The 13208-nt window shown below is 27.0% G+C and overlaps 1 protein-coding gene across 8 annotated transcripts; it reads left to right on the top strand.

The window, feature by feature from the left end:
- Positions 1–2948: 2948 nt before the first annotated feature.
- LOC106785888 (exportin-7) lies at positions 2949–12758 on the top strand. 8 transcript variants are annotated; one of them, XM_014746703.1, is made up of 15 exons: positions 2949–3079; positions 4855–5095; positions 5209–5375; positions 5495–5719; positions 5819–6689; positions 6777–7062; positions 7581–7725; positions 7805–7952; positions 8037–8196; positions 8281–8683; positions 8773–8911; positions 10220–10297; positions 10379–10557; positions 10624–10751; positions 10884–12758. In XM_014746703.1, exons 1-15 carry the CDS (start codon positions 3065–3067, stop codon positions 10981–10983), a joined length of 3285 nt encoding a protein of 1094 aa, XP_014602189.1. In that variant the 5' UTR covers positions 2949–3064; the 3' UTR covers positions 10984–12758. The 8 variants fall into 8 exon arrangements, with proteins under 8 accessions (XP_014602189.1, XP_014602185.1, XP_014602184.1 ...); XM_014746699.1 differs by having other exon boundaries at positions 8773–8935; positions 10364–10557; XM_014746698.1 differs by having other exon boundaries at positions 2950–3079; positions 4679–5095; positions 8773–8935; positions 10364–10557.
- Positions 12759–13208: the final 450 nt, after the last annotated feature.

Raw genomic sequence — 13208 nt, 5'->3', positions numbered from 1 at the left:
TTCTTTTTTCTTTTTAATTTAATTTTCAAAATCATTGCACTTACAGTACTATGGCTTGATTATAACTTATATATTTATAGAAAATGGAAGTAAAGATGTTGAAATATCTATAAGAAAAAACATTGTGATGCTTATTATTAATATTAACATGAAATTTCATGTATGCAAATTTAATTAAGTGGAAATGAAATGAAGGCTGTGCAAAAGCTATATTCAAAATATAATACGTACACAACTGGATGAGACAATTTTAATAAGAAGTAGTTTCCATTATTGTCATCCCTTTGGAAAAGACAAACATAAACATATCAGAGATACATAAATTATAAAAAACATATTAAATATTTAATAGGTATTCAAATATCTTGCCAAATTAATAAAGTCTAAAAGATAAAGGAATACCTAAAAAGGTAAAAAATAACAAAACTAAATATTTAATAAAATATGTTAAATTTCTTTTCTCTCTTCCTAAAAAAAAAAAAGAATTAATAAGATGATAAAATAATATATAGCTTGAATTATTATTATCGATGAGATAATGATATATGTGCACAAGAATATGCAAATGAATAACTGTACATTTAAAGTTACAAAATTATAATATTCGCTAATGATATTTATAATAATATTAATAATCTATACACATTTTTGAGCAAAAATAATTGAAATTTAGCATGCCGTGATAACATGTAATACAGATTAATCTGTATTATTTGTAATTATTCTGTATGCTTAACAAAATTATGAAAACAAAAAAAAACTATTTATGCAATTGTATAAAGTTTATGAGCACTACTACAAATACTGTGCAAAATGGATTGTTTTACATTAGAACTAGTCAACATGCTGCACGGTACAGTTCCTCTCTCTCGTCGATTTTTTTTTAGATAATTATCATTTGTGTTGTTTCATCTTTTTGCCAAGTTTTATGTGTATGTACAATAAACGTTGATTATGAATAGAATAGCTATGCTCCTTAACATGTAAGAATTAACATTTACCTTGCTAAAACTACTTTATTTAAGGATCAAGATAATTATGAGATAGCTATTCATTAAAAAATAAGACACATTAAAAAATAGAAGATATCCTTAAAATGATAAACATATTTTTCTTAGACTACTATATCAGTCATACCGATTTGTACATTATTACTAAGATGTTCATGTAACATATATTTCAATATTATTCATGATATTGTCTGTAACAATCAGAGAATTTTCCGAAAAAAGTATGATACTAATTCAATCTATTAAGACCCCAATCTGACGATACTTCATAAATGTCAAGCTTTACACTTGTTACTTCAGAATCTTATGGAAACAGGTATGTTTTATAATATAAAAAAAACATTTATTTGCATAAAAAAATTATTTATTTTTTTTGTATATATAAATAATATTTTTAATACAATTATACTAAGTCTGATTTTTATTGATCAGTGATATAATCTTTTCATTACCATTGATTGCAATATTTAGTAGCTTGATTGAATAGTTAGAGAAAAATATTATAAAGAGTTATATTTTTTACTTATATATACAGGGTTTCCTGTAACTGGTTGTATAAGCAAGCAGAAGGTGAATCTGCATGAAAAACTACGTTGGAAATTTAGAATTAAATTTATTTATATAAGGCTTTTGTTTTCAAGAACAATAAGTCTGAAAATTTATCAGGTATTCTTTTTTTATATAGCTATCGTTCCATATTTAAACAATGGATTATTTTTCTTTCTATACTACACACGTTTCATAGCATAAGCCTATGTTATTAAGAGACGTTGTTTCATTAGAGAAATGTTTGTTAGATATCTTCGTAATTTTAATGAACAATTACAAAGCTAATAGACAATTTTTCAGAATATTATTCCAATAACAAAATGGCAGAAATGTATTCATTTTATGGGATTGCTTATGAACCCACACTACAGTAACATGACAATTTTACACAAAAAAATATCCCAGTCGGAATATACTTTTTCATATATATTATTCGAGAAATTATATCAACGTTTTAGTAAAATTGTTTATTTGGAATACGTCATTGGGATTCAGGAAGACCTAAGACTGTTTCAATTGCTACTGCGGTAATGTATTCGTAGAGAGAAAGATAATTCAATTGAAACAAGAAATTGTTTATGACTTTGAAAATATTAATTTTCCGATCCATAATTATTAAAGCTTTTTTTATCATTTAGCGAATATCTATCCTAGAAATTATAGATCCTTTTTTATCATTCTGATATATATGTACCAATGCTATTCCTTATTCATTTAAAATCAAATTTTCAAATAAAACATTTAATACTTTATTTTGAAATAAAAAATTATAAAATTAATTTCTTAAATTATATTAATTTAGGTTTGTAAATATACAATATATTATCTTTTTCATACACAATTATATTACATATATTACTACCTCTTAATCACAGAATAGATATATTTTTAATATTTAATTCTTTTTTCATTCATACATTACAGGTTTTTTTTATAAGCATTTATTTAATGAGCTTTGTAATTTAAAATGTACACAAAGAATTGAATCTAATATTGTGATATTCAAATTGATTAGTCTCTCTTTATTGAAATAATCATATTTAAAAATATTTATTCAAAATAATTTTAAAGTAGACCACACCAATATTGTTCAGGTAGTATAATTATTGCAAGTCATATTTTTATTGGTTAATAATATAATTTTTTCATCGTCATTGGTTGCGATACGTAAGTAGTATTGTTAGACAGCGATATATTAAGTAGTTGTATTTTTGACTATTTTTTATTTATGACAAAAGGAATAAAACTACCCAGGGAAAGTATATATAAATAAAATAATGGATTAAAATAAAAATTGAAAAATACATAAACATAAGAATAAAAATATGATGAAAATAAAATGTCTAGTTTTTTCATTAAAAAGTATTTCACTGAGTTAGTCAAAGATGGCGGAAGAGTCCTTCCGAGTCCCACATATTTCTGCTAATCCCGTAACATACTGCGCCGTAGAGGAATCAACGTGCATGTGATCCTGCCTTCATTGTAGATAATGCGAAGCTACGAAAATGGCCGATGAACAGGTGAGTTGCCGATCAAAATAACGTGCGAACTTCAAATTACGAGAAAGTTATCTACGACAAGGCGGCTCCTAAGTCGTGTGTTAAACAGTTGATGGTAAATCCATTGCAACTTGTGCAGTTCTCAATGTGCATAAATAGAACGTGTCTAAAACGCGGTGAAACTATAAGACGATCTTTCGACCTACACAACATTTGTTGCCGAAATCGAAAGTGTTTAACAAATTAATAACTCCGTTATTAATGAAAACATAACGCGTCGAACTTATTCATTTTTTTCATCTTTTTCCTGTGTTATTTTAATTTTAAATATCTCGTATATAAACGATTCATTATCTGGGATGTGTTGAACTCTTTTGTTGAAAGTTCGTGAATAAATATTATTCTTTGTATGAAGAAAATATTCGCATCTACAAAGATAATCGACGAAATGAAATAGATTATTTCATTTATAGTATTCGTATTTGATTATTGTTAAGAGAATTAAAGCGTTTTATTATTTTTCATTTATTTTATACAAATGTGTCATGTAATCTCCATTAAAACGCCATAACCTCTTTAATGCCGGACTTGAATAGTGTGTGAGAACGAGAGAGAGAGAAAGAGAGAGAGAGAGAGCGAGAGAGAGAGAGAGAGAGAGAGAGAGAGAGAGAGACAGAGAGAGAAAGAAAGAAAGAAAGAAAGAGAAAGAGAAAAGAGAGAGAAAGAAAGAGAAAGAAAGAGAAGGAGAAAGAAAGAGAGAGAGAGAGAGAGATCATAGTTTATACATTTATTACGTTCGGTGGTTGTTTAGTTGTTTTACAACTCATTTTTATTATTACTTCTTGTAAATTATACGATAATTTTCTTTTTAAAGTGATTCAAAAAAATTTCTTTATATTTTTAACAGAATATAATCCTATTGTAAGTAGATATATATTTAAGATCTGTCTACAGTTTTAATTTTGTTATTTACAACTTCGATATAACCTATAATATCGTATGTATCTGTTTTAAAGTTTATGACAATTTTGAAAGTACTTAAGATCGTTGGGCTTTTTATAAATATTTGACAATTCTCGATATCTCTGTATACGAATTTAAATTGAAATAATAGTGTTTCTATCAGATTTTCATGTATTTAGTTAATCATATCTACAGCTATAATTATATTATTATATTACAATAAATTGGGGTTAGATCTAGTAAATTATCAATAATTATTATTTGTGAGCACTATAATAATAATAATAATAATAATCATAATCATCATTATTGATAATGATAATAATTTATTCTATATTTTGCCAGCATTTTATTTTATTTTTCTACTCATGAAATCGTGGAATTTACAATAATCTTGAGATCCTAAATTGAAATATTATATGCGTTAAGAACAAAAATATTCAATCTTTTATAAGAAAATGTTATATTGCAGGAATAAAAACAGTCTAATTTCTTTCGATAATACTTACAAGAAACTTATTTGTTTCCTAAATCAAGAGAAATATTTAATTTTGTATATTTGTCAGCAATTTATTGTAAAATTAATTTGTAAGGAAACAAGAGAAAATAGTCACATTTAATTTTCTATGTAAAGTGGAAATTATCATTTTTTAGCAGATTCAACAGTTATATTCTTAAAATATATCTTCAAATTTGAACATTGACTGTAAACATAGTGCTAAAATTCTTCAAAAGTGAATATAATGACCTTGCAATTTAGAGAATTGACATATCTAAATGGAAATACTAAAATACGAGTATAAATAGTGTCATTAAGAATGGATCACATACAGGAAGTGCGGCAGCTGGAATTGCTTTGCAAGCAATTGTATGAGTCACAGGATTCTGCACATCGTGCTGAGGCAGAAAAAGCTCTTGTAGCTTTTCAAAATGCACCAGATACGCTTACTAAGTGCCAGCTCCTTCTGGATCGTGGAGATTCAGCTTATGCTCAGTTATTGGCTGCCACTACCTTAACAAAATTGATTTCTCGCTCAGCGCAAGGACTTAGTTTACAGCAGAGGCTGGATATACGTAAGAATTTGATACTTATATGATATTATTTGTTGTTGATATATATTTCTTTAATTAAGAACTTTGATATACACATTATAAATTAATATTTTTATATAATACTTAATATGCAGGGAATTATGTTCTTAACTACTTAGCGACTCAACCAAAGCTTCCAAATTTTGTGATACAAGCTTTGGTTGCACTGTTCGCTAGAATATCAAAACTTGGTTGGTTTGATTCGGAGAAAGAAGAATATGTTTTCAGAAATGTTGTTGGTGATATAACAAAATTTCTACAGGTTTGAACATATTTTTACAAAAAAAAATTTTTGTATAGTATATAATAGTTAATATATATATATATTATTTGTTGTTGTATCGTATGATATAATTTAATATTTTATTTTATATAATTCAGGGATCAGTAGAGCATTGCATGATAGGTGTACAATTGCTCTCTCAATTAACGTGTGAAATGAATCAGATATCAGATGTTGATGCAAACAGGTCACTTGCAAAACATAGAAGAATTGCTAGTAGTTTCAGGGATACGCAACTCTTTGAAATATTTAGGCTTTCTTGTACTTTATTAAGTACAGCACGAGAAAATTGTAAAAGCCTAAATTTTAATAATGAAGCACAGGTAGGTTAAATTATTATTTATTTAAATATTTTATATGAATTAGTCAAATCACTATCGAATCTTTAATGCTTATATGTTTTTGTGTGTTCTTTTATTTAGCATGGTCTGATGAGACAACTACTAAAGCTTGCACAAAATTGTTTGACATTTGACTTTATTGGAACATCTACGGATGAAAGCACCGATGATTTAAGTACAGTTCAGATACCAACAAGTTGGAGACCTGCATTTTTGGATTTTACGTCATTAAAGCTTTTCTTTGATTTGTATCACAATTTGCCAAGCTCATTATCATCTTTAGCTCTGTCCTGCCTAGTTCAGATAGCATCTGTTAGAAGAAGTTTATTTTCTAATACAGAAAGAGCTAAGTTTTTAAGTCATTTAGTTGATGGAGTAAAACATATATTACAAAACCCACAGGGTCTTAGTGATCCTGGAAATTATCATGAATTTTGTAGATTACTATCTCGGTTGAAAAGTAATTTCCAACTTGGAGAATTAGTCTTGGTAGAAGATTATCCAGAAGCAATACAATTAATTGCTAAGTTTACAGTTCAAAGCTTGCGAATGTGGCAGTTTGCACCAAATAGTTTACATTATCTTTTAACTCTTTGGCAAAGAATGGTATCATCTATGCCGTATATAAAAGCAGGGGATCCGCATTTATTAAATACATATACTCCTGAAATTGCGAATGTATATATTACATCAAGACTTGAATCTGTAGCAGTGGTAGTTAGAGAACGTTTGGAAGACCCACTCGATGATTTGGGCGTACTTCATCAACAGTTAGAACAAATTTCAGTGATAGGACGATGCGAATATCAAAAAACTTGTGCTTTGTTAGTTCAATTATTTGATCAGGCTGCAACAACGTATCAAGAATTAATGGCACAAACAGCATCATCAACCCAACAAATTGATATAAGTATTCAAGAAGGACAATTAACGTGGCTTGTTTATATTATAGGTAATTAACATTTATATCAATATTTTATTTGAAAAATGTACAATTATATAATTATTTATTTTTTTTATGGTTTTTTTTTACTATTAGGTGGTGTTATTGGTGGAAGAGTTACGTTTAACAGCAATGAGGAATATGACGCGATGGATGGTGAACTTGTTTGTAGAGTTCTTCAATTAATGAATCTTACAGATTCTAGACTTGGACAAGGTGGTTGCGAAAAGTTGGAGCTAGCAATGTTAAGTTTTTTTGAACAGTTTCGTAAAATATACGTAGGTGATCAGGTACAGAAAAATTCCAAAGTATACAGAAGACTGTCGGATGTTTTAGGCCTCAATGATGAAGCCATGGTACTCAGTATATTCATTCGTAAAATGTGAGTATTTATACATATATGTGTATATATTACGGTCAATATTGAGAATCCGGGCATTGTATAGAATGCCTGGGCAATGTTAGCGATGCCTAATCGAATAGGACATTGTAAAGATTGCTTGGTCAATCTCCTAAATGCCCCAAAGGGACGGCGAACCTATGATCCGCGAGTTAGACACTGACCCACGCGTCGATTTTTGCTAAAAACATGTTATTGACACTGTGTACAAATTTTTTAATTTCCATGGTTTGTTTCACTTACATAAGCTTAAAAACACTTCCCTCCCTCCCCTGTGCTCTAAACATAGCCAACTGAAGCATATATTCTACATTGACCAATACCCTCTGGGCTTTTTAGAAATTAACTGGGCAATCTTCACAATATCCTACTCGATTGGGCATCGTTAACATTGTCCAGAGATTCTCTACAATGCAATCCTCAATATTGATCATAATATATATAATTTCATTTTGATCACATTTGAGTCTATTTTTTATAATATATATAAAAACTTTCAGAATAACAAATTTAAAATATTGGGGAAGAAGCGAACAAATTATTTCAAAAACTTTACAGCTTTTAAATGATCTTTCTGTTGGATATAGTTGTGTTCGCAAACTTGTTAAGTTAGAAGAAGTTCAATTTATGTTAAATAATCATACAGTGAGTATTGCATCATATAAGATTTTAAAAAACCAACGATTTGATAAAAAAATATAATATCATTTTCATTGACATACAGAGAGAACATTTTCCGTTTTTGGGGAATAATGTTGCTGTAACAGAAATGCGCTGCAGATCGATGTTTTATACATCTTTGGGTAGATTGTTAATGGTGGATTTAGGTGAAGATGAAGAAAGGTTTCATACCTTTATGCTTCCACTCACAGGTATACATTATTAATATTACATGAAATGGGTAATACAATTAATTTAGATTGGACTTGAGATAATATTTATTTTCACAATTATAGCTGCATTGGAAAGTCTTGGTCAGCTAATGGGAGCAGCTGATACTCCACTGTTTGCAGCAGAAGAAGCAAAAAAAGCACTGATTGGTGTAGCAAGAGATCTCAGGGGTATAGCGTATGCATTCACAACTAAAACATCTTATATGATGCTTTTTGATTGGATGTATCCTTTTATAGCAACTATCCAGTACATATTTATATATATATTATATATTTTATGAAAATATTGTTCCTAAATTTAGTTTAGATATCCCAATTATACACCCATTTTATTACATGCTGTGGAATTGTGGCATCACGAGCCACAAGTAACTACACCCGTCCTGAAATTATTTGCTGAATTAGTATTAAATAGAAGTCAACGATTACAATTTGATGCATCTTCCCCAAATGGAATTTTATTATTTCGTGAAGCTAGTAAAGTAATATGTAGCTATGGAAATCATATATTGAATATTGAAGTTCCCAAAGATCAGATTTATCCTTTGAAGCTAAAGGGGATTAGCATATGTTTCAGTATGTTAAAAGCAGCCCTTTGTGGTAGTTATGTAAATTTTGGTGTCTTTAGGCTCTATGGAGATGAAGCATTGGATAATGCACTTAATACATTTGTGAAATTACTTCTCAGTATACCACAAAGTGATCTTCTGGTATGTGTATTACTTATATGTTTATATTTTAATAGAATGTATTTTAAAATATTCTTAATTCATATTTTTATTATTGATGTTTTTAATAGGATTATCCAAAACTGTCAGCGACATATTACGTATTACTTGAATATTTGGCACAGGATCATATGGTTTTTCTTTCAACGTTAGAACCAAGAGTTTTTTTATATATCCTTTCAAGTATCAGTGAAGGCCTTACAGCACTAGGTGCGCAAAAAGACTCCTACACAGGTCTGTGTGGCTGATTCTATCCTACAACTACCCTCTATATCCTCTATGCCATATCTTCAAACTATTATATTAATTACTTCAGATTATCCAAATTTACATACTTGTTTTTTTTTTTGTTATTTCAATCTGTTTAGTTTTAAATTTGTTTATATGTTTCTTCAATAATACAAAATTTTAGATCGTTTATTTGAATTGGTCTTTGTTTTTGCTTTTTTGCTTTTGTGTTACAGACAAAAAGAATAAATTTATAATACATAAATTTCTTGTATAACGTAATATAGAATTGATATCATAAAATAAAACTGAAAAAAAGAAATTAAAGCATTGACATAATTATATACAAACATGATGTATATTGAAATATTTGTGATTGATAACTTCGTTATTAATTATGCGATATATATCAATTAAATTTATAATACATATATTGTAATATATTTCACAGATTGTTTCAAATTATTAATAATATTCAAGCTTCTAGTTTAAACAGTAGTCCTTCATATTTATGAAGTTCTTTTGCTGAGATTTGTTATATGCTTTTTGCATTATTGCTTGGAATGAAAATCAACCTTATACACATTTCAAATTTGGAGTAATATAAACATATATACACATCATATTCTGTAATTTAGAAAGAAAATATAATTATACAGAATATATATAATATATATAATAACAGAGGCAATAAGAGGATTGGAGTGTGTAGAATCTAGACCCTAGACGTTATAAACAGAATTTTTGTTATGTAATTTTGCATAATAGAAATTATTTTTAAAGCCTTTTTATATTTTGCTACCCGCATTCATACATGGAAAAATTTGATTAAAATTATAATATAAAACAATGGGTCTAGACCAGTCAGCCGCACAGCTGACAATTACTGAGTACATTAACATTTATACATAGATTTTTAAGATATACTCAATTATTTATTTTTATCATTGAAAGTTTATTACACATTGCAATGCTTCTTTTTTATTTAACGCTTTTATTATAACACATTACAATTAATTAATGCAATATATCATAGAAAAATATTATTTATTAGCTATATATATAAAACACGGGTTCTTTTTTTAATTTGAGATTGTTATGCAATATATAATTTATTATATTATTACACGCGCGTGTGTGTGTGTATATATATGATATGTATGTATGTATGTATGCTCTTTTCACATTTATGTATTTTGTATTTTGCTTTTTGTACTTGTATTATATTTTATAATAGTCTCTTTTTGTATTTTATTTCATTTACATTAAGATTGAATAATATTATTTCAGATACTATGGTGTGTACTGGTTGTTGTGCAACTCTTGATCACATAGTAACGTATTTATTCAAACAGCTGTATCAAAAAGGTATGTCTTTAATCTTTAATGTTAATAATATGGTTTAAATTGTACCTGATTACTACATTTCCTTAGCGGCTGGTTATCCAGGAAGAAAAAATGCTGTAGTTCCTGGTGGAGGAGAGTTATTTTTAGAAGTTTTGAAACAACATCCTGAAATACTACAACAAATATTAAGTACTGTGTTAAATGTGATAATGTTTGAAGATTGTAGAAATCAATGGAGCATGTCTCGTCCTTTATTAGGCCTGATACTTTTAAATGAAGAAGTAAGCAAAATATGATCTTAAAGCAAATACATTATACATTTGGTATTAAAAATCTCAATATTTTAGTATTTCAATCAGTTACGAGAGAATATTATTAGAAGCCAACCAGTTGATAAACAAGGTGCGATGGCACAATGGTTTGAAAATTTAATGGATGGTATTGAAAGAAATTTACTTACAAAAAATAGAGATAGGTAAATGATAACATACATTTTTCTATTATAATTACATTGAGTATATTTCTTTCCTAAACAGGAATTCTTATATTTATTACAATGTTCTAAAAATTGTGTAAAATATAATGATTTTTATTACTTTTATTTTAGGTTTACACAAAATTTATCAATGTTTAGAAGAGATATAAATGATGCTCTAAAAGGACCTAATATATCTACAAATTCTGTCAGTGACATGATGACTTCGTAGTGATATTGCTCTCTTCTAATTAGAATTATCTTTATTAGGCTCTTGCCTGCCAAATGCTTGAATGTGTGTGCGAGTGAAACTATAAATTATGATACAACTACAATTATGATTTTAGACGAGTATAAAGATAATAAATTAAGTAATACCATTTTATTGCTGTATTGCTGTTTGGCTTCCTATTCTTAATAATTACTTTTCTAGTAACTTACACAAACAAGCACCAAATATTGTAACAATAATTACAAAAATTTTATATTATTCATAAAATTTTTATTTAGTTATTTAAACCTAGCTTGTCCTATTCTTCACTCCAATAAAAGTTAATATACATACTTTGTTTTATTACCTTTATACTCTACTATTATTATAAAAACTTAATATTGAAAATCTTATTCCTGTTGTAAATTTTCAAAAAAGCATTATTAAGTACGTTCTTGCATAACACTTTCTTCTTATTTTTTACTCACAGAGTACGCCAGTAAGATTTGACTGAAACCAACCGTGGCAAATTGTGTTTGTTTATGGGTGTATACTAAATATTGGAATTTTAACTAAAATTTTACGAGTATCTTTTAATTCAATACTTATTTCTTTCTATTATCAAGTCCAATATACATACAGGGCGTCTGAATTGATGGTATAGATGACTAGGTGGGTGATTCTACATAAAATACTAAGTTGAAAATGTAGAATAAAATTTGTTCATATAAGGCTTTGTTTTTTAAGAAAAAAGGTTGAAAATTTTTCGAGTACACCCCCAATTACAGGATACTTTGTATATATATTTTTTATTCATTAAAAAAGCTAATATTATTTTTCGTACATAAAAGATTATTGATTGATTCTTATAATAGATCCATTTATGAATCTCAGATCACATACTGTATTTAAATTTTTAAATATCTGTTCTAGTTAACATAGGACATTGAAAGAGATATTTATAAAATATATGGTAGAAGTTTTAACTTATTATTTTTATGCACAATATATTTCAATTATTTGAACCTGATAAATAATTAAAATTTTTATATACCATAATCAGTTTATACTCTGAAATATATATCACAGTATGCAAGGCCGTAATAATCTTGTTAAATGTATTGGTACAATATATTACTTGATAATCAATTGGTCATTAATAGAAACTTCTAATATAAATTCATCAATTTATTATTTGTGAATAACATTAATTACGTATAGAAAAGCATAATTTAATTTTTTAAAAAAATTTCAATTAAAAATAATTAGAATCTATTTTAATAATCTTTCTTTCATTAATGGAAATTCCTAAAAAAAATATTACATTTTAAATATATTCTGTGAATGTACAACAATGATATAGACTGGAACTTCATAGTGTCAAGGTGTATTTGTCTATAGTACACATTTGTACAATAGTACATAATATTACATTCATTCGAATTTACTCTTTGTTAATGCAATAAATATTTGGAAAAGTATTCAATTAAAAAAGAAAAGAAAATAACTGTAAACATTTTTAGAATGACTTTTTTTATATAGTTATAAGCATGCATTATTTCATTTAACGCTACATGTTTTATAATAAAATTTAATATCATATTTCATTTTCGAACTTCATATTTTACTGTATAATGTAAAAACGAATCTTATGTACATATATAGCATTTGGTATGGTATATCACATTTTTCATTACACGTATTTTGTACAGCTTTAGCATTTGGATGAATGATAGCATATAAATATGAATATCCATTTTACTAATAATGGATTAAAAATAAAATTGCATATAATACAATAAGTTTATTAATTATAATTTCTTATATCGGTTGATATATAAAATGATGAAATTATATTATTTGCAAAGTTATGAGAGATATGATTGGAAAAATATTAGACTTATGTTATTTTCTCCTACAGTAAAGTCAATTAGATAATCTAGTTCCTCTTTGGTTTTTCATTTCATGTTTTACTAGTAAAAACACTTGTTAAAAGAAATATTAAAGATCTTGCTTACACATTTTCAATATAAATTCTAGATATATGTATGCAAGTATTTGAAATAATAATTTACTGATTAAAGTGTTAACGCGAATAAAGGGTATTTCATATTCGTTATTTCTGTAGCTTATTTTTAGAACACACACAAAGAAGATATATTTACTGTAATTAATAATGCTTTTATTATTTTATTCATAATGAAAATAAATTAAAGTATTTTTGCCAAAAATGTATTCTTCTGACT

The sequence above is a fragment of the Polistes canadensis genome, unplaced genomic scaffold (genome assembly GCF_001313835.1).
Source record: "Polistes canadensis isolate GaletaPanama2010 unplaced genomic scaffold, ASM131383v1 scaffold_58, whole genome shotgun sequence".
In the NCBI taxonomy this organism is placed as follows: domain Eukaryota; kingdom Metazoa; phylum Arthropoda; class Insecta; order Hymenoptera; family Vespidae; genus Polistes; species Polistes canadensis.
The sequence above is the reverse complement of the archived record's forward strand: the minus strand, read 5'-3'. Positions and strand labels throughout refer to the sequence as shown.

Excerpts from the sequence above, each read along its gene's own strand:
- LOC106785888 (XM_014746699.1), top strand. Across the intron at positions 7,953-8,036 it reads CTTTATGCTTCCACTCACAG|CTGCATTGGAAAGTCTTGGT; the intron begins GTATACATTATT and ends TCACAATTATAG. Across the intron at positions 8,197-8,280 it reads ATGATGCTTTTTGATTGGAT|ATATCCCAATTATACACCCA; the intron begins GTATCCTTTTAT and ends AATTTAGTTTAG.